The sequence below is a fragment of the Erigeron canadensis genome, chromosome 7 (assembly GCF_010389155.1).
Source record: "Erigeron canadensis isolate Cc75 chromosome 7, C_canadensis_v1, whole genome shotgun sequence".
NCBI lineage: Eukaryota > Viridiplantae > Streptophyta > Magnoliopsida > Asterales > Asteraceae > Erigeron > Erigeron canadensis.
In genome coordinates, this window is record NC_057767.1 from 9,651,008 (window position 1) to 9,673,599 (window position 22,592).

General features: G+C 35.7%; 2 protein-coding genes across 2 annotated transcripts; both read left to right on the forward strand.

Moving 5' to 3' along the window:
• The first annotated feature begins 598 nt into the window (after positions 1–598).
• Positions 599–2,525, forward strand: LOC122606488 (BTB/POZ domain-containing protein At5g17580-like). The gene is made up of 2 exons (XM_043779345.1): positions 599–667; positions 891–2,525. The coding sequence occupies exons 1-2, from the start codon at positions 599–601 to the stop codon at positions 2,523–2,525; spliced, it is 1,704 nt and encodes a 567-aa protein (XP_043635280.1).
• Positions 2,526–10,372: 7,847 nt separating this feature from the next.
• Positions 10,373–19,798, forward strand: LOC122607911 (protein ESSENTIAL FOR POTEXVIRUS ACCUMULATION 1-like). Its single transcript, XM_043780985.1, has 10 exons — positions 10,373–10,479; positions 12,361–12,449; positions 12,563–13,372; positions 14,216–14,333; positions 14,422–14,487; positions 14,985–15,494; positions 16,072–18,187; positions 18,681–18,805; positions 18,888–18,947; positions 19,156–19,798. Exons 1-10 carry the CDS (start codon positions 10,434–10,436, stop codon positions 19,530–19,532), a joined length of 4,317 nt encoding a protein of 1,438 aa, XP_043636920.1. The 5' UTR covers positions 10,373–10,433; the 3' UTR covers positions 19,533–19,798.
• Positions 19,799–22,592: the final 2,794 nt, after the last annotated feature.

Below are 22,592 nucleotides of genomic sequence, written 5' to 3' on the forward strand. Positions count from 1 at the left end.
TTGTTATTTTTGATATGCTTCCATTGTTCTCTTATTTTTATAATTTCGGCTCATAACTTCTTTTTTGATATGCATCCATTGTTCTCTTGTTTTATAATTATACTGTTATAGTCGACATTTAGGTTTTGTTTGGGTCACAGTAACCTGACTAGTTTGGAGTTACTATGGGTCGTGTTTGAGTGTTTGGGACTCCGAGTTAAACAGGCCATAGATGGGTTGTGTAGGCGTTATGCACGATACCCATATAGATTCCGGGTCCAGTTTGAGTTGAGGGGTTCTGTTAATCCGTTATGGTTCGGATCAACCATACAGGTAAAACCTGAACCTACAAAAAAGGGTTCCATTAGACCTTTGACTTGTGAATAGTCAAACTAGATTATATCTTTTATTAGTAAAAATGAGAACCCTTTTTGGGATAAAATTATATAGTGTGTTACTGTAAAGAACTATTTATCTTAGTGTTATGTCTTAAAATGTGTAACATCAACATTTATATGAAATATCATCAACAAAATGCAGTTGTTGTTCAAGAAAAAATCAACAAAATGCAGTTTCTCTCAACATTCTAACATTTTTTTTTTTGCATGATTTTCATAAGATGTCACGATATTCTGTTTCAAAAGACATTCAAGTCCCTGTATGCGGAATACCATACAACTTAAACAAGGTAATACGCTCCACCTTTGCAACAGTTACATTTGCTTGCTTGATTTAATTCATTATATCTAATGTTTTTAAGGAAATAAATCCCCACCATGGGGCAGCCAAGTAGATAATTTGTTTAAATGTTCAGAATTACCGAGTATTACATAAATCTTAAAGTAATGAAGTACTTATATAAAATCTTAAGTCTAATTTTTATTATAAACTTTTGCCTTGTTCAACTACAGGATCTTCTTGCTGAAAAATCATCGAAACTTTGTAAGCTATTTAAAGAGAACCCTGATGAAGACATTTGTAATCTATTCTGTGATATTCATATCAACCGCCATACTTTTGAGACCGTTGCAAGATTCTGCTATGGTTTCCCTGTCCACTTCACACCTGAAAACGTCATTCCAATTTCTTGTTTGGCTGGCTATTTGGGTATGACAGATACCCATTGCTCGCACAATCTCCTGAATCAATCTCTATCGTTTTTCAAACACAAAATTCTCACTGGCTGGAATGAATCATTGAAATCATTAAAGGCGATAGATGATCACTCCATTCTTCAACAAGCAGTAAACCTTGGTCTTGTTGATGGTTGTATGGATTCCCTTATCAATAAAGCTGTTGATAATCCTCTTTTACTTGGCGATCCAATAAAGGCTCCAACTTTTGATGATGAAGATGAGGACGATGATGATGATGATGGTCACAGGTTTGATGGAAACGTTTACAATCCAAATGCTAAACGACAACTCTTTGTTCTTGATTGGAAGTCAGAAGACTTGAGCTTAACTGAACTTCATCTTGAATTTTATGAGCCTATAATCCGTGCGATGATTCAATCCAAAGTGGGCTCCAACTACATTGCATCAAATCTTTATCAATATTTCAAAAGTTGGGTGTTTTTTGAACCAAAAGAAACTGACGAAGAATCATCTTCTTCTGAAGGCGTTTCTTCTTCTAATTCGAAAAGATTAGCCATTGAAGCAATCGAAAGACTTTTACCCCATGACCGGGGGATCCTCCCTTGTGCATTACTATCAGAAATGCTTCAATACGCAACTGTTTTAGAAGCTAACGCTAACTGTAGAGAAGGGTTTGAAGTGAGGATCGGGAGGCAACTAGATTTAGCAACGATTAATGACTTGCTGATACCATCTCAAAGCTATTCAAGAGATGAAAAGTATGATACAGAGTGTGTTAGAAGAATCTTGAAGCATTTTTACAGCAGTTTCAACGGGGAAAACCAATCCGGGCTCTACATTGTGGCTGAACTTCTTGAAGATTTCTTAAGTGAGGTAGCCAACGACATTGATTTGAAAAAGGACTCGTTTATATCACTTTCTGAAATGTCAAATGCTGCATCAGAAGGAACACAAAAAACCTCAGATGGGATATATCGGGCCATAGACATATACTTAAATAAACACAGATATTTTACAGAATCCGAACGTGAAGAGATTTGTGCTGTTATGGATTGCAACAAGATGTCACAAGTGGCATGTGAGCACGCAGCACAAAACGAGAGACTTCCAGTCCGTGTAGCGGTTCAGGTTCTGTTTGTAGGTCAGTTACACTTAAGGGAAACGATCACTAAGGAGGCAGCAGGGTCAGAAGATGATTCAAAAAGGCTTACAGAGGTCAGAGAGGAAGAGAAAGCAAAGTTAGAATTGGAGAAAATGAGTAGTAAGGTGAAGGAACTTGAGAAAGAATGTCTTGTGATGAGGAAGGAGATCCAAAAAGGTTATTTAAGGAAAGCAACGATGGAAAGTGAGAAAACAAATGTTTGGCAGGATATGAAGAGGAAGTTCGGGTGCTTATCAAGCCTCAACCACAATAACTGTCATGTGAAAAAGAAGGTTCATCCAAGGTAGAAGATGATACTGATTTTGACCTCATTTTCGTTAGTTCTTTTGAGTAATAAGTAGCTTTTCGGCTTTGCTATAACTTATTCATTTTTTTCATGATTGTTTGATCTTGTTCTGTATACATTTTTGATAAGCAATTTACTCAGGGTAAAGTGTGTATCGAGCTAAGTCTGCATTTATATAAGAGTTAGGATGACCCTTAAAAACGACCTACCTCCAGAAAGGCCTAGTGGTTATCATCTTTTACCTTTCTATAAGGGATCTCAAATTCAAATCCACTAGGTAACAAAAAGGGTCATTGGAACCCCGGTAAGTCACGATCATGTAAGTCAAAATGACTCGCCTCTCCCGGGTAACTTAAATGTGAAAAACCTTATCTGTTTAGCCCATAGCCCTTGAAGCAAGAGAAGAAAAGAAACGGCATATATCAAATACGATTTTGTAGTTGATTCCATTTATTGTAACACAAGGGAGAACAGACAATTCAAATATGATTTTGTTCAGACTATTATCTTGAATACTCACAACATATACGTATTCCTTGTAAATATGTGATCGATGACTATCTGTACAACTGTACATTGTGTCTCCATTCAAACATGTAGGTCTCCAGTAGTAGAGGCGGAGCCAAGATATCTGGGTAGGGTACATGGATCTGACGAAAATATATTCGGATTTTGATTATACACGCTTCTAGTATAAAACCGAGCTATTTTTCGGTGGTATTCAAATATTAATGAGCTCATAAGGACCCAAAATTCACATATGATCATTACAACCCCATGACTATATGAAACCTCTTAAGTAATCCGAGATATCATAAGTGCCTATTTAATAGCCATAACAGTCACCCCGAGTTAATCAAGGATATTGATAATAAAGTCAAGGGGAACCTCTGATTCCTTAACACCTAAAAATCATCACTTGTACACTTTAACAACATACAAATTACCAAATAGTTTCACATATAACTTTTCTCCCCTCACTTTACCCAGCTAGTATTGTTTGACTAGTTTGACTTTTAAAGTCAAACTAACCATATTTCACTAGGTTAGCCTATATTCCTATTCTATCAACTTTGGCATCGTAACCTCACCTTAATATCATGATTAGTATCAAGATCGAAGTTATGCTAATGATATATATGGTTTACAAATTCACACTCAAACCATACTCCGTGTTGATGATCTAGTTGTGTCGTTTTTAAATTAGTCCCACGCGCCTTGCATGTGAGGTATGAAATATGTATGACACGTGGGCTATTTAACGACACAAATAACAAACTTCAGCGCGAGGTATGATCTGAGTGCAAAATTGTAAACCATAGATATCATTGACATAATTTCGATTTGGCAAGTATGAAACTAGTAATTTCAACCAAACCACATGTATATTTTAGTAATTTGATAATAATAATAATAATAATAATAATAATAATAATAATAATAACTGAAGTCGCGCAACGTAAGCGTGTTAAGTATGAAGCTAAGTGTACCATTATTGGATATGAGTTTCTCCCATTCTCTTTCTTTTCCTTCGGATAACTTGATAAGTATGCGGTAGCCTTACTGAAACGGATCCGAAAGTTCTCCGTGACTCAAGACATTGGGGCTCGGGTATTTTTCATAGAATTAACTTTGTTATAGCTGGAGGTGTGAAGCCCAGATAGTATCGCGGCTCCCCACTAAATTCTTGTAATAACTTCTTTGAAAATTTAATAAAATTGTTGTTAAAATAATAATAATAATAATAATAATAATAATAATAATAATAACTAGATATTAGACCCGTGATTGGTATAATAAAAGAACTGTGATTGGTCGATAAGTTATTACAGCAACTGTACTTTTGTATAATAAAAGAAGATAATAATAATAATAATGGAAAAGTGAGGGCGTTACGATGAATATTTACATGTTAATTTTTTAATTTATTGAAAACAAAAATCATAACCTTATATTTATTTATAATACAAAATATATTAAAAAATTTAGGGAGATTTACATATATGTCCCATTTTAAAGACATAATTACATATATGTCCAAAGCATGCTTTAAAAATATTGTATTTATGCATTAAAAACTTGTACTTAAGACATATATGTAATTATGTCATATATATGTAAATTTTTCAAAAATTTAGGTACGACGAGTACTCTTATTATGTCTGTTCTTATAGGAGCGTCTTCGCTCCGTCACACCCGCTGAAGACGAAAAAGTGTATAGGCAGCGAGTGTCCCCCACGTTGCGTCCTTCTCCGGAGTCCTAGCCAAGACACTCGTAGACGCTCCTTGTGGGCCATGCGAGCTTGTAATCGACCGTTATATAAAAAAAAATTTGTTTCTTCCTCCTTTTTGAATTTAATGGCTACCTTCTGCTTTTCTTTTTAAACAACCAACTCCATCTTCTTCTTCACATTACCATTTCACATACATTCAAATCATTCATTACCCTCAAACACACATCATGCCTAAGAAAAACAAACAAAACCAAAACAAAAAAACCAATCAAAATGTTGGAGACGACATGCTTCAAAACCTTCTCGACTTTCCTCCACCACCATCACCGGCGATGTCGTCATCTAGCCCACAACTTCAATCAACCAACTCTCAATTCCCACTCAACTATATGCCGTCGCCATCGATGCCTCCATGCCATGTGAACCCGTTTTCAACTTCCTTTTATAATCAAATGGGTTATAACTCGATTGATGGTATAAACAACGCAAACAACCTTCTGATATTGCAACAATTGCAGGCGGCACAGATGTATCGACAAGCAACAGCGGCAGCGGCACCACCACCAACACAGCCGATTCATGTGGTAGATGAAGCGGACAACCAACGCGCGGGAACTAGTATTGCTTCTGCCACTCCTGTGGACGAAGAAGACGTGGTTGTCCAACCGCCAAAAAGAATGACAAAAAAAGGAAAGGAGGTTGCAGAAAAAAGGAAATGGACCGATGCGGAATGTGTGGTTTTGACTAGGTGTTGGGTGCATGCTACCGAGGACGCGATCAAGGGGAATGGTCAAACGGAAAATGTGTTTTGGACAAAGATTGAGACGTTGTTTACCAATACATCAACAGATGGTCATCGTAATGTGAGTCAACTTCATGGAAAATGGAACAAAATCAAAGCCGGGTGTAAGAATTTTGGGACAGTGTATAAAAGGTTTAATGATGAAGGACGGCAAAGCGACACCGATGAGAAGCATATTTTTGATGCCATCCATAAGCAATACAAGGACTTGTATGGGTCGTCTCGCTTTGCATTCGAGAGTTGTTGGGAAATTCTTAAAGGTTTTCCAACCTTTTGGAACGACCACGGCACAAGTAGACAGCCGTGGGTGGATATGGTCGATTTGGATGACGACAGTGGGCCATCACAACCGCTTGGTCAACAGCAAAACCCGGGTGTCGACCAGTTGTTTGGAGATGACCCGATTAGGAGACCACCGGGACGTAATGTTAGCCGAAAGTTGTCCCAAGGTTCTGATGCAGGTTCGAGTAGATCATACACCGGTTCAGAGGCGCTTCTTAAGCTCGACGAAATGCTCAAGTTGCAGAAGGAATCCATACAGAAAACAGATGAAGATCGGCTCAAGTTTGAAGAGGATCGAAAGGCAAGGAAAGCTTCTCGTCACAGGAGGGAAGTTATGGACGCGTTTACGTTTCTTCAGAACCCGGTTCCCACTGATTTGCCTAGAAGGTAGCTGAAGGCGCTTCTGAATTATCGTAAGTCTTTGATGGATCAGTTTGGGGAAGAGTTTCTAGCGATGGGCGAAGGTAGTGATGATGAAGACGATGAGGATGACGAGTAGTTTGTTTTAGTTTTCATTTGAGTTGGTTTGTGTGTTACTTTTTATTGTGTGTTTTCAATAAATTGTGTTGTAATCTTTTTTTTTAAATAAATGTTAGTGTGTTTTTTTTATTTAATGTGTTTTTTTTATATAAATGTGTGTGTTTTAATGTTAAAGATATAGTTTGGTTAAATGTATTTAAAAGAAAATGAAAAAAGAAATGATGATGTGGCGAAGAAGTTCTGAAAAAGCTGTCTTATAAGCAGGGAGAGTCCTGGAGGGAGTCCTGCTGACGTGGCAGTCAAGACTCTTCATAACTCCAATCCTTTTAAGGAGAGGCCTTAGGGATTCATTATATAAGAGGGTTGACACATATTTGATATTTGGACGAAACTAATTACAGACGAAAGAAAAAGAAAACAGAGGGAGACGAGCGGCAACAGCACACATTATCCTGTTTCCATGCAACAAAGATTTTCGGTTGACTTTAGTTATATATCCAACTCTCTGATCCAGTGATTTATTGTTTTAATTATACTGTAAACTGTTTTCTTTGTAATATTAATTAATAATGCAGGTAAAAACTGTTTAAGTTACCAATCTTAATTTCCTTGGAGGTTTCTGCGAATGACCTGATCGAGGAGTTTCTTTGACTAGTTTGCTGAAATCTCATCCATTGTGCTGCTGTATGTATCGTTGGTTAGTTTATATCCAACCTGCTTTCTATCTTCAAGCTTTGTTTAACAAGGCACTGCGGGCAGCCTCCCCCCAAAATGTTTCTTCTACGTTCTACTCTTCAAGAGTGATAATGTCATCTCGATCGACTACCATTCTGTTTCTCTGCTCCACAACACCGTCTTGTTGTGGAGTATAAGGTGTCGTTATATGCCTTGTAATCCTTTCTTCTTGACAAAACTTGGATAATAATACGGGTTTGAGTTAAACTCACAACCACGGTCTGTTCTTGGCATATATCTTGACCTTGTGCTTGGTTTACTTGTCAACTTTCACCCTCATCACAAGCCTCCCTTGTTTATCATCAAGTCTCAGATATATATCATGCAAACAACTGACCGAGGCTAAGGATGTTGCTTTTTAAAGCATGAATAAAGTACACATCTGAAATCATTAACTGGTCCTCACTTTTCCTTTTATTTCAGCCATAGATCCGTCTTAAAACAGAATACGACCTGTGACACGTTCATCCGATTCTGTAAACGAACTTCTTTCCCCGGTCATGTGATAACTTGCCCACAACTACCTTGTGAGCTACCTTTACCTCCTCTGTCACCATTCCAACCTGCTTTTGTAAACAACAGTGAGTCATCCTCAGACGACCCTCCTTATCGAAGTCTTAACCCGTTTTCACAGGCCTTCAACCGGCCTATTGCTTCCTTAAATGGCATTTTCTCCAAATCCGAGTAGTTTTCCATTGAAGCAGCAAGCTTTGTGTATTCTTCTGTAACTGTATCAAAAAGTTGCGGAAAGTTTCCCTCCATTATCATCGCTGGACTCCTCACCGTCCTTCATTTGAAGCCCCTCGATCTCCCTTTTGAACTCGGCCGACGCCAATGAACCGGGTTCTTAAAGAATCCTGCACTTCACTGGCTGTTTTCTTCATCGCTTCCTGCATCAATATCTTCTGGTATTGCTTGGAAGATGAACTCACACGCCGTTTTACTTTTCATCTCATCTGCAGCCGGTGTGGCTGCCAGCTCAATGGATTCCTATAACCCTTGCGCATCCATTATATATGGTTTCCATCTTAAATCTTAATGGCCCAATTAAGTGTGTTGTTTGTAGAACCGAGAACTGGAAAGTAACTGGCCGGCTTTTCTTTCAGAGAGTTTGAGGTGTCTTTAATCATAAATGAATATTGGCATATACTATATAGAACGAGGCTATGATACTAATTAATTGTTGGATAAAATCTGCCTTTCAATGGTGGAATAGTTAAAAAATGTAAACTAGAGGCTACTGATCATATGCTTCATAATCAAATCTTTTGTTGAATGAAAGGGAAATACGAATTACTAGTAAACAAAGCAAATGGAATCTTCCCAGATTGCATATATTACTTTCACAAAATCTCGAGGAGCAAACACTGCTCTTCTTATTTCCGTAAGTTACTTCTAGCTTGCAAGATAGTTTTTTGCATTTGGCGTAATTAAAACTATGCTCTTTTAAACTCATTTTTTGCATTATTTGGGCTTGCAGGGATCAAAAATAGGTGATAGGCATGTCACTATAACTCTTGCAGCAGAGTATCAGATTCAATTAGTTTCACCTCCACCAGCAGCTAGCTAGCAGTCCCGAAAAATTGGAATCTATTGGAAGTTGAAGAACTCAAGCTGAAGATGATAGTTTGTCAAAAGCCATACTGAAACTCTGGACAAAACAACTTGATGGAAGCACCCTGGTTCTGGTTGATCTGGCTCATGACGATGACCACATCCGTTTTTACATACCTGAAACTTTTGGGATACAGTTGAAGACTATCTATACGTTCTCGAATTTGAAGATCATTAAAGAGGTGGCGAATTTGAAGACTATCTATACGTTCTCGATCCCCATGGAAATTTGTAGGTCTCCGGTTGGTTTGCAATCACCAGTAATATAATTGTAATAGGTATCCAAAATATAAGTATGTATTCAATGGATACATACCATACTATATTTTAAATCATCACAAACAATAAAACGAGCAAAAACTAAAGATTTCAACATAACCTCAACGAAAAATCCACGGCCCTTTTGACTGATCAGTTGAATGCTTGATGTGTTTTTGAAGATGTTTTGGAAGTTGACTGAGTTGAATACTTGATATCTTTAATTACATCATTTTACGTTTAACAACATGATTTGTAAAGTACTTTTGCTCAGGGACGAGCTAGAGAAATAATTGAATAAGTTCTTAAGATGAACTAATCAAGTTTTCGTAACAAATCAATGAGTTGTACGTAAGATTAAACTAAAAAGACTTGCAAGAATAATATACTTCAAAAACTTTTTTTAAGGAAAGATAATATGAGAGGTTGGGTGTGAATTTATATTATGACATCAACCTCCAAACTAGCTTCATATTTTTTTTTGAACAATATTAAAATTTAAATTATATTTAAAAAACCAACTAGCTTCATATTAACCTTCTACATGACTCCAAAACCCTCTTCCTCTAAACCGTAACCTCCTCAACAACCACTAGTGACATAGTTAAACTTAAGCTGAGCTTATTTTTTTTACCAGTATTTTAAATCATGATTGTCATTTCATTGATATTGTAAACCAACATTATTTTATAAATATAGCTTGAATAAATACATTTCATTTTGTTCATGGTCAACCGATTATTTTATCAATATGGGACTAATTTATTTAGTAAAAACTTATGTCTCTGAATAAGAAAAACAAGATTCAATCTTTGACATAAAACAAGATTCAATCTTTGACATAAAGTATTTGAAGTAATTTAGGAACACATTAAATATGGTATCTTTTACCTTAGGAGGTTCCACCTGGTTTCTAGTTTTACTTCTTACATTTGGAAAGATAGATTAATAGGGGTTTTTCGACAGTCCTGGTTTCTAGACAGTAATTTAGGAGTAGGAGTGAAATAAAATGCCGTTTAAAAAAAAAAAAACTTAGTTGCAACAAAACCCGAACTCATGGTCCATCAAACCCCCCTTCCATGCTGATCAAAACGTCAACACTAACTAAAAGACTTGCCAATGATAACCAGTCCAACTGGTCAGAGACATCTCAGATTTTATCCAAGGTCTTGAGTTCGATCCTTAAAGATGACAAGTCTTGGGGTTTTTTCCTCTGAATACTTGTAACGGCCCATGGTCAATATTTCGTTGTCTAGGATACGTGTAAGGCTTCACCATTATACGGTGAATGTTTGGAAAAAAAACAAACTATAAGACTTTAATGTAAAAACCCATAAACATTAAGGATCCTTGTTGTCAGTAGTACATATTTTCATTTCGTTTTCTTTTTCCATATTTTATCTACACACAAAACACTTTTATTTTCCCCCCATTCACTTGCTTACACATAAACACACAAAGTCATAAACCCTTGGCGTCTCCGAGCTTTTCTTTCTATTCATCAATGGCTGACAAAACTGACTCTCTTCATCACTCTAAGATCTCTAGAGGTTTATTATATACACATTTTACTATATATATATATAATCTATTTCATTATATTCACTTATTTTACTTTAATATGTTTGTAAAATGTACTAATTTTTTGTGGGTATCCATAAATTTTAAAATTTGTGTAAAGATTGATGTGGGTTTTTTGAAATAAGTTCATTTAGGTTTAATTTATAAGTTTTTGTGTTATATTTGTATGTACAGTATTAGAAATTGTAGAAATTTTTTGTATTTTGTAAGAGTGAGATATGAAAAGTGTTATCTATTTGACTTCATATTTCAGGTGTTTTTGAGAAAGAAAAGTTGTATATATATATCTTTTTATTCACTTATTTTACTTTAATATGTTTTGAAGATGTACTAATTTTTTGTGGGTATTCTTAAATTTTAGATTTTGTGTAAAGATTGATGTGGGTTTTGTGAAACAACTTCACTTTGGTTGAATTTATAAGTTTTTGTTTTATATTTGTATGTAGGGTTTTGAAATTGTTGAATTTTTTTGTATTTTGTAAGAGTGAGATATGAAAAGTGTTACTCGTTTTTATTTTACTTACATATTTCAGGTGTTTTTGAGAAAGAAAAGTGTTATATATATTCATCATTTTATTCACTTATTTTACTTTAATATGTTTATAAAATGTACTAATTTTTTGTGGGTGTCTTCAAATTTTAGATTTTGTGTAAAGATTGATGTGGGTTTTGTGAGACACGTGCATTTTGGTTGAATTTTTAAGTTTTTCTGTTATATTTGTATGTACGATTTTAGAAATTGTTGAAATTTTTTGTATTTCATAAGAATTAGATATGAAAAGTGTTATTTTTTTTATACATATTTTGGGTGTTTTCTAGAAAGAAAAGTGTGTGAAATCTTTGTGGGGGGTCAACATTTTGTGTCGAATATTGTACAAGGTTCGACACCTCACTAGGTATGTTTTTGGGGTTTGGCTAGGGAGAGCGTGTCGAAACAGTCATGGGGATATCCGGTTAGGTTGCGTTACATATGACCCAATTGCGTTAATTTGAATAGGAAAAACCTCATTTGTTTACCTGAAGTCAATAGACTTACAACTGACGCAAGGCACGGGAGTAGATTCCTTTTGTGTGTTGGTGTTTATATTTAACTTTAGTTCCTTTTTTTGTAAGTGTATTCCCAACCGCCCCAAAATTACGACACATAAACTACGGCTTTACAAGTGACAATAATTTTAAAACACTACAATCCCAAACTAATGTAGTTAATCCACTGTGACTAAATTAATGAGTATATGAAATTTCAACAATCTAAGGTGAAACCTACGACTTTTGTGTTAATTTTGCCCTTACCATCCTATGTTGTTGCGTGCATTTGTTGTAGAAACGGGTATGCCTGAGTTTTTTTTGTATGTGTTAGGGTGTAATATTAAGCGATTTTTTTATTTGAATACTGTTATTTGTTTCATGAATCAATGATACAAAGCACTAGTATGAATAAACTTATTTAACTCACTTTTGGTGAAGAATTTAAGTGCATCTGTTGGTTTGTGTAACACCTTAACTTATGGCAATATGATAATGTGAAAAACATTGGTGTCTTTGTTGCATTATATATATAGAAACTCATTTCTTTGTTCACTGAGCATTATAAGTGGTATGAGATCATAGGCATTTTTGTTTTGCCAATTCGAACAGTCAGTAGGGCCATTGTCTATGTCTTGAAACTTCAATTTTGAAATTGGGTACTATATCCTGCATTATTGTGCTGTGATTGTCATGATATTGGCTGGCAATAAAGTTATTCATATGGCTGTTAATTACTAACTAAAGAGATTCATGTTTTATTATTGCATCTTTAGTTTTTATGAATATGTATCTAATTAGTAATTCATTGTTTAATTGTCTAGATGGACAAGGGTCTGACAGTTCAATTCCGCTTTCACCACAATGGCTTCTCCCGAATCCCGGGGAGAATAAAACTGGAGCTGTATCTGGGGTGTGTGCCCTTTTAGCTTATCCTTTTTTTGTTTATATATTGTAATTTAACTTGTTAGCTTTCTAAGCTTATGGTTTTTTAGTATCATAATCTTTTATATATGTTAAATGCAGGAGATGCACACAAGTCTCTTTCCAACCTCTGCCATTCGTTCTGGTCTCGTTAAATCAGAAGAAAAGTTTGACCAGGTCAATGATGTCTCTAAGAAGAAGGATGTGTTTCGCCCTTCTGTGCTCATTAACCGTGAGCGTTGGCATGATGAGGAGAGAGAGACAAATTCCTCTCTTCGAAAGGACAGGTGGCGAGAGGGTGATAAAGAGCTTGGAGAGAACCGCAATGTGGATCGTTGGGTTGATAGCCCTTCTGGAAGATACCGTCCACCATCTGAAAGATGGACTGATGCGGGAAATAAGGATCAAAATCATGACCCACGTCGTGAGAGCAAATGGAACACATGGCGGGGCTCTAATAACAAGGAAATGGTCAGTCCTCGTGACAAGTGGGCTGATTCTGGAAATGATGAGAGGGATATAGACCATCCTAGGCCATGGAGGTCGGCTTCTGCTCTCAATAGAGGAAAATTTGAGCCGCCTTCTTACCAGAGCCCAGGTTCAAACAAGGTTTCTCCTATTGGGGGACATAGTGAAAATCGTAACCCGACTTTCTCCCATGGTAGGGCAAGGGGTTTCTTTGAAGGGAACCATATGACCTCCATTGATTCACACTCATCGGCATCATTTTGTGAAAAGATTGACCGGCATCATGAAGAGGCTTCTGTTGTGAGATATAGCAGGGCAAAGCTGATTGACTTGTACACAATGACTGATAAGAGGGTGTTAGATGGTGTCGTGTTTGTGCCTTCTTTTACGCAGGAAGAACCTGTGGAGCCTCTTGCACTTATTGAACCCACCCCTGAGGAATTGGTAATTTCAATGGTTATCACATTTACTGAAGGTGGCAAGATGGGTGGTTCGGGGTTGGTTAATAGGTCCCAATGGACCTGGTCAGATCGGGTTGACTGGTAAACACCAGTTTGTCAAGTGAATATTCCATTTTACAAATAGTTAGTATTTGATTTAAAAATGGATATTATCCAACAAAAGTATAACTATTTGAAGCAAACGATATAGATACTTGTATGTATTAAAATAGACTTTGGGACACCTTTTTCAACCTATTTGAGTACTATGTTGTTAATAACGGTGGTATATCAGTGGTATAACAGTTATCGGTCCTTCCTTAATATAACGGTCAAAATACTGGTCAAAATATCGGTTCCGATTATATCGGTGATATTTACCAATATTCTACTGATATTTATCGATATTTTACTCATATTTACCGATAATATCATACTAATATCATATGTCTTCCAACTTTCCAAGTTTTAATACAAAATTCCCAATTTGACCCTCAAAATCTTGATATTTGTTTACTTTGGCTATTAAATTTATTTAACTTTGAACATTCTTTTTAAATAATTATATAAGCTTATGAAATTATTATTTTATAATCACCGTTATACCACCGTTAACCCGTTATACCACTGCTATAACCGATATCTTAAATATCAGTCCTCGGCCGTTATAACCAATATGTGAGTATTAGCAACATAGTTTGAGTATTCAACTCGTGTACCTGATTCCTTTTTTGACTAATTTTATTGATCTGTCTAAGATAAAACACAATTCAAACTGGCATAGTCATAGGTAAACATGTTGATCATGATGTTGTATAGTGTTATTGATATGCTATTTCTTTGGCAGTTCATTTTAAAGGGGATTGAAAAAGGGGACGTAATAAGTAGTAGTGCACCTGAAATTACTAAAGATGGATCTCTTGGGCGTAACATGGCTGACGTGCAGTCAAGAAGAACCAAACTTGGTACCATGATCTTCTTATTAATTTTATTTAAACACTAATGTATAATTTGTAATAAAATTTTGCTGTTGGATATCGCTTTTTGATGCAGAGAATAGAGAAGACCTACCACTTTCTGCCGACAGCTGTAGAGATGATAATGCTGATGGTTATACAGGTAATAATATAGATTTATTTTGAGCATTTGTCTTTTGAGAAGCAGACATCACATTGGCTTGCCAACCATATATTTTTTTCTGAATTGGAGTGCATGTGAGTGTAACATGAGTTGTCATGGTTGCAAGATGATATATTTTTGTGATTACTCGTTTTTCCAAGACTGACCGTTCAGCCTATTTGACTCGTTCTTTCTTATGTTAAGTTCTTAATGTTGTCGCGTTCTCCTGTTTTAGATTAAAAAGGCTGAAATTGGTGCATTATAAAGTAAATGGGTGAAAGTATCATTCTCTACTTGTGCGACACTATGTTTTCCGTTGTTGCGATACTCGATATAGAAAATTAATTAGTGAACTAAAGAACTCTCTGGCTGCTTGCTAATCTTTTGGTTTCTTAGTTATTTTCTATTATTACTGAAAGTTTTATACTGTGTTGCTCCGTCTCTGAGGCCTGTCATTTTTAATTTTGTTATTTGTATTTATTTTTTGTATTATGTAGAAGCAGAAAATTATGCAAGGAGCATTGATGTGGGAAGTGCTCGAGAGTCAAGAGGGCATGGAACCTCTGTTCACTCTGGAGAAAGCTGGCGGTCTCAGCCTCAAAAGGACACCACTGATGAGCCGAATGGCAGGTCTGTAGATCCATACTTGAAAGATAAGCATAAATGGCAAGTAGGTGAGGATCCAATCGTTAGAAGGCAACCGTCTGGACCTTTAGACAAAGAACAAGAAACAATAATACATTTGGTTTCCCAGCCATCTCCTGAAGACCTGGTTCTTTTCTACAAAGATCCTCAGGGCTCAGTTCAAGGTCCTTTTACTGGCATCGATATCATTGGTTGGTATGAGGCTGGATATTTTGGGATAGATCTGTTGGTACGTCTTGCAAATGCTCCACCAGAGTCGCCATGGAGTTCACTTGGTGATGTCATGCCTCATCTGCGTTCCAAGGTCAGACCACCCCCAGGTTTCAGTGCAGCAAAACAAAGTGAAGTCCATGATGAATCTAGTAAGTCGAAGTTCACTGGTTTTAGTAAGCTTTACACTGGTTCAAGAGATAATAATAGTATAATACCATGATGAAAATATGGTTCGGTTACGGAGGCTGAATCGATAATAGTTTATTATTTTAGCATGGTTCGGTTACGGAGGCTGAATCGATAATAGTTTATTGAGTCATTGATCTCTAATAATATGGGCGTATCTGCATTGTGTTTTGAAACCACAATTGAATTACCTAAAATAAACTCAACACATCTGTTTACCATTTCTTTTGACCTAATCAAAAGACTTGTACCTCTTTTTCAAAAAACTTCTACACATATATTGTCCTCTTCTATTTTACGAAACTTTAGAATTTGTCAAACACTCAAACATGTAATATTTAAAGTATAACTTTAGCAGAAGCGTAATCAGACCCTATCTTCTTAAGCCTGTTTTTAACTCTTATTTTTAATTATTCAATATCACATATTCACTTTTGAAACACAAATCCAAGCACCCCTTAACCTCCTATGAATCGTTTTATGCGATTATGTTTTTTGTATTTGCTCTACGAGTGATTGACGGTTTTTTTCACTTTACAGGTACAAAGGGACATGGGAAGTCTAACACGGCTCCTCCACTTGGAACAGAGAGTGGTGATAACTTGTACAAGTTTGCGAAGAGGATAGAACTTGAAAGGCAATCATCAATATCTAGTCGTTATTCCCTTTGGTCTGGAAGGGATTCCGATCCCACAACTTCACAATCAAATGTTTTATCTGCTGTTGATGAAAATCTTCGACAACAACCCCATCCCCCAAATGTCCCGAGTCCGAATTTCATGTCCATTCTTCAGGGTTTATCTGATAAGTCTAACTCTGCGGTCAACAATGGAGTTACAAATTCGTCAAATTTTCCAGTTCAAGGTGGTTTGGATCCCCATCAATCATCGTTTGGGATCCACCATGGACTTCAACCACAGAATCAATCTAGTCTGCTACTTCCTGAACAGTTGCTTGCTTCTGCTATCTCTCAAGACCCTCAACTGCTAAATTTGCTGCAACAGAAACACATGTCACAGATGAATCCTCAAGCACCAATACCAACACAGCAGATGTCAATATTGGAGGGATACTTGTTGCTTAAACAGAAGCAGGAGCTGCAGCAACAACAGCTATTGAGACAGCAATTGATTTCCCAGGTGCTCACTAACCAACAGATGCAGCCGTTGGATCGTCTAGGGTTACAGCCTACAAATGAAATCTTCCACATGGGGTCTCAAAATCAAGTTCCAATTGTTTCACAAGCTGGTGCACATATGAATGAATCTAAAGTTCCAATACTCTTGCCTCATCAAATGATGGTAAATGGTGAAAACAGTCACATGAAGGGTGCTTCAATGTCTGTACCTGCAGACCACTTTGAAAATCCATCAGTGTTTCTTTCCGCTGGAGCTCCTGACAATGAAGTTTCAAAGTCTGAACATCATGGTGGTTTCAAGGTGTCATCTGTGAATGTTGTGGAAGGGCCAAAGTTTGAGAATATAAAATCTACTGAAGTATCTGCTTCAGAAGAAGAAAAAGCTGTTGAGTCACTTGAGGTCAATAAACCTTCTGAAAAGAAGTTAAAGAACAAAAAGTCATCCAAGTCACAATTATATGAGCTGGAAAAGACAGCTTCTAAGACAAAGCAATCTGAAGCCGAAGTCAGCAAACCATATATCTGTGTTAAAGGAGATATGCAATGTGGAGTCATTGTAGATCCTGATGGTGTATTTGATGATACTGACAAAATATCTGTGAAAAAGAATGAAGTCGGCACTGATGCATATATGGGTCATCGAGCATGGAAGCCTGCACCTGGCTTTAAGCCAAAGTCATTTTTAGAAATCCAGCAAGAGGAACAGCGGAGGGCACAGGCAGATGCACACACACGGTTAGAAATGTCAGTTACTGATATTTCAATATCGTTAGGCTCCATCAATCTATCCACCCCATGGGCTGGTATTGTTAAAAATTCAGATCACAAAGGAACTAAGATGAACCAGGTAAGCTCTGACCCTAGAGTTACTGAGTGTTCTGTGCATCAGAAAAGCAAAAAGAACTCACCTCAAGATCTCTTAGCAAGTGAAGTTATGGAAAAACCCAGTGAAAACGAGTCGGCAAGTTTTCAGTTTGATCCAACTGACGATGTGAACTTTATCGAGGCTAAAGAAAGCAAAAAGAGCCGGAAAAAGTCTGCAAAAGCGAAGGCTGCAGGACTCAAAGCTTCAGTGCCTGAAACTCCTATCAGTTCAAGTCCCAACGAGAAAGTTAAGGATTCACATGTGACACAACAGGAAAAGGATTTATTGCTGTCTGGTTCGTCACTGGGAGATTATGTGGCCTGGAAAGCGGAGATGACAGCCCCAGCACCTGCTCCAGCTTGGTCAACTGATTCTGGAAAGCTTAGTACACACACGTCTTTGAGAGACATATTGAAGGAGGAAGAGAAGAAGGTATCTTCTAATCAGCATCAAATACCTGTCTCAACTTCTCAAAAATCTGTACAGGTTCAGTCTACACATGGAAATGGTCCATGGTCATCTTCCTTGTCATCTATTGCCAATGCTGCATCCCCTATCCAGATTACATCTCATGTTTCTGTTCAATCAAAAAACAAAGAGGATGATGACCTGTTCTGGGGTCCAGTGGATCAACCAAAGCAAAAAATGAAACAGTAAGCTCACTATTCTTTGATGCATAATCGAAGTCTATCTATATCTAGACATGGGAATTTTATCCCATTTGCCTGTGATTCTGTGAATGGGCAGGTTTGAGATAATTACAATTTTAACCTCGAGTTGGGATAATTATAATCTAGGCAGCTCAACTTAAAAAAAATAGCTAAAACAAGAAATGAGTCAAACTGTTTATAAGTTGCATGGAGTATAGTTTAAGTGCCTACAGCCTCTTAAATCATTCTATTTGAAGTATTATTATATATTTTTGTAAATCATTTAATGCATTAATTATATGCTAAATTAACGATGACAAGGAAGTGTTTTCATGTCAATTGACTCGTGTATGACCTGAACTCGTTTTGATTCTGCCCAACCTGCCAACTCACCCATTTTGCCATGTCTATCTTTAGCAGATGATTTATTTTGAATTGAATTCTATGCTTTCTTGGCCAAAACCTTTTATGTTTTTTTAACATTTTTGTCATGCAGATCAGATTTTCCTCAACTTACAAGCCAGGTTTATCGGTCAAAGAAAACTTCTGTTAAAGGAATTTCTGGGGGGTCGTTGATGCGGGAGAAATCTATGGGTGGAAAGGTCGTTGATAAACATTCAGGTACGCTAAATTTACCTTAGATAGTGAATTTTTGTCATTTATAACTATATTGGAATTTGACTTTTTGACTCTGATTTTGCAGAGGCAATGGACTTCAGAGATTGGTGTGAAAGTGAGTGTGTCAGGCTTATTGGAACAAAAGGTAATTTTTATTAATTTAAAGTGTTCCTCTTTTAAACTAGTAGTATTGCTGATACTGCAATTGATTGCCCTTGGAATTTAATTACTAACCCTAAGAGTTGGAGTTAGTTTTGCTAACTGGTTTAATCTGAATTTGGCGCTAACACTTCATAAACTGTGATCTTGATGTTTTTTAAGATGTTTTACCAAGTTACCCATCTTCTTTTCAGATACAAGTTTCTTAGAATTTTGTCTAAAGCAGTCAAGATCAGAAGCAGAGATACTTCTAAAGGAGAACCTGGGTTCATACGACCGTAATCATGAGTTCATTGACAGGTTTCTTAACTACAAAGATTTCTTGTCTTCTGACATCCTCGAAATTGCCTTCCAAGCTCAAGACAACACAAAGGTTTCCAGAGACACAAATTGTGTCAGTGATGGTCCTGGGGATCTCAATTTGGATAGCAGCAATGTAGATGGTGAGCCCACCAAGGTCGGAGGCAAAAAGAAGGGTAGGAAGGGAAAAAAGGTTAGTCCAGCAGTTTTAGGCTTTAGTGTTCTTAGCAACAGGATCATGATGGGGGAGATTCAGACCGTTGAAGACTAGTGGCTTCATTTGTCTTTTTTGGCAGTAACTCTGTATATACTTGTGCTAACAATCCCCAGAGACAATTACCCTTTTTAACAATTCCCAGAGAAGAGGGAGGGAGCGTACTGTAAATGAATATTTTGTCTAGGGTCTAGCAGGCAATTTCGTATTTTTGGCTATAGAGCTGGCCACAATGGCATGTAATGTTGGTTTTGCTCCAGCAAATTTGTGAACTTAGTTTTAACCCAAATGCAACTTATGCTATAAAGATTTTATTTGGCACATCTTTTAGGTGTTAGGTAACAATCTTTGGTTCATATAATGTTTTTAAAGTTTTTAGAATCTGTGAAAGGAATTAAAATTGAAAGTGGATTGGAATATGAAAGCTTTAAACCTATGAGGAGCTACCCAATATTAAGACTCATCCCCAAAAAGATTAGTTCTAAACAGTGTCATATTAGCAAAACACTCTTCAATTGCTAATCCCTCCAAAACATCTTAAATGTAAAGGACTAGTTATGGACTAACCTTTATACCATTAATCCTTTGAATATTATACACACTTGAAAAGACTAATCTCCCAAGAACGAGACAAGGGATGAGTCACACCCAATGGTGTAAACTCGCCCCTGAAAGGACAAATGCAAAGGACGAGTGGCAAAAAAAAAGTGAGAAATATGTGTATTGGTCACCTCCTAATGTGTTTGGTTGATAGATATAAAAGGAATTTAGTTGAAGAAATTTGATTATAAACAATGATAAAAATGAAATAGTTTCTTTTTTTAAAAAATAAATAATTAGTGGGGTTTTATACCCCGCGTTGTGAAGCCTCAATTATCGTGTTGATACGGCTTCATTATGTCACCATACTTGCGTTGAATCTATAACCGGCTAAAATTAAAAGCATTTCTGTCATGAATAGTTTTTTCAAAAGTTTTCATATGGAATATATACTTATTCAAATGGTATTATAAATTTAGGTTAGTGTGTTGTACGATTTTAATTATTATGATTATTTTTATTATTTGATGTTGTGTTGTTATATCTATTTGCTAAACTTTGTTGAATATCAAATCTATATAAATATTAAAACAATAGTTATCCTAGCATTTTAAAGCCTTTTACAATTTAAAGCTATTTTTAAAAATTGCCACATAGGTCTTTATCCTATGTGGCATCTTTATATTTTTTTACAATATATAAATCTACAAAATTATATTATCTAAAACTATTAAATTAAATAAAAATAAAATCTATATATAAACAAAATCTTACAAAATAAAAGTAAAAAATCACATTTTATATAATAATAGAAACCGTATGAATTTAAAATTTATTTTTAAAATTGGAAAATATTTGGTTTTCAAGTTATTTATTTCTTAATTTTACTATCTAATATAACCAATATTATATATCACATTGTAGTGGAATATTCATTTGCACATGAAAATTTGAGTGCACATAAGGCCCAGATTTAATGCTATCATGCATAAGAAATTAACACGGAGGGGTGTTTTGGTCTTTTTGCAATAAAAGAAAAAACACAGCATCACAAACTCGCATTCTCTTTTAGTTCCCCACCCATGACAACACACAGTCACACACTTTATCTCTTTCTCTCTCATTTCTGGCGTCATCCACCTTCTCTGATCAGGCCACCATCTCCGACCACCATGAAATTGAACTGCTTCGATGACCTTACCGTCGTCGCTACTGTGCCACCACAACCACCGTTCCACCACCGTATATTAAGGTTTTTTTTTGTGAAATTTCGTTACTTAAGCACTTGTTTTACTATTAATTTTTGCTTAGGGTTAGTTAAAATAAAGGTAATTTGAAATTATTTCATAATCAGTTTTGTTGAGAATTTAAGTTAAAATCAGTTCGATTTGGATAAATTTGATGTGTAGCCTACACTTTGTGATTGCGTGCCAACTGTTTGACAAAATGCTTGAGAGAAGTTTAAAGTTGAACTCGACTGAGAGGTCAATAATTTGTTTCATTATTCTATTCCATCAACGATCCGTTAGCATAGTCTTTCTAGAGGTCCCTCAATGATGGTCATGTGTATCTACTACAGGTGTTAGTGGGTTAGCTTGTGCATACATGTTATAATCTTGTTTTCCTTCTACCATCAATCATTAACATGCCAACAATGACAGCACAAGGTTTTGTGTCAGATGTTTATTGATCATCCGTTATAATCGTGTGGAGGCATGGATTATCATCCGTTATACAATTATGTGGAAATTTGGATTATTGATCACGTGTACACAAATATTGCTATGATTACATGTGATCGACTTGTATACATGTGATCATAGCAATATTCATGCACATATGATCAATAATCAAAATCTCCACATAATTGTATAACGGATGATAATCCATGCTTCACACAATTATAAACTTCAAAATTACACATAAGTTATTCAGAAAACAATAAAAAAACAAATTTCATGTAAAGAACAATCATCGGTTGGGCTTGATTTGAAAAGTTCTCAAAGGTTCTCACAAAAAAAAAAGATTTTCAAAATAACTTTACCCTAATATATATATATAATATATTTACTTAATATATTTATCAACTTTTACCAAAGATATTGTATTTATCATTTACATATTTTAGTAGTATGTGCAATATATTACCAGGTATTTTAGTTCAGATATGATCTCTTGGTAGCAATTATAAGATATTCTATATTTATTTATATTATATAAATCTACTTTTACTTTCATTCTTTCCTATTTTTAATTTATCCTTTTATTTTTTCATCTTCATTACTCCATTAATTTTTCACTCAAAGATCAAAATTATAAGCCTCAAGTCCTTCATCACCTATAATATTTCATATTTTGTGAGTATAAAACACAATATAATTGTAACTTTATTAGTACTTTTATTAATAATATTAAGATCATAGTGTTCGTGATATCTATTTGTGTAGTGAAAGAAAGAAAATATATATATGTAATATATGTATAAAATTATTTAAAGATAAAAATGAAAAGAAAAAAAGATCACGAAACCGTTGAATCGGTCAAACCGGGCCAGCTTACATAGTTTGATTTGATTCG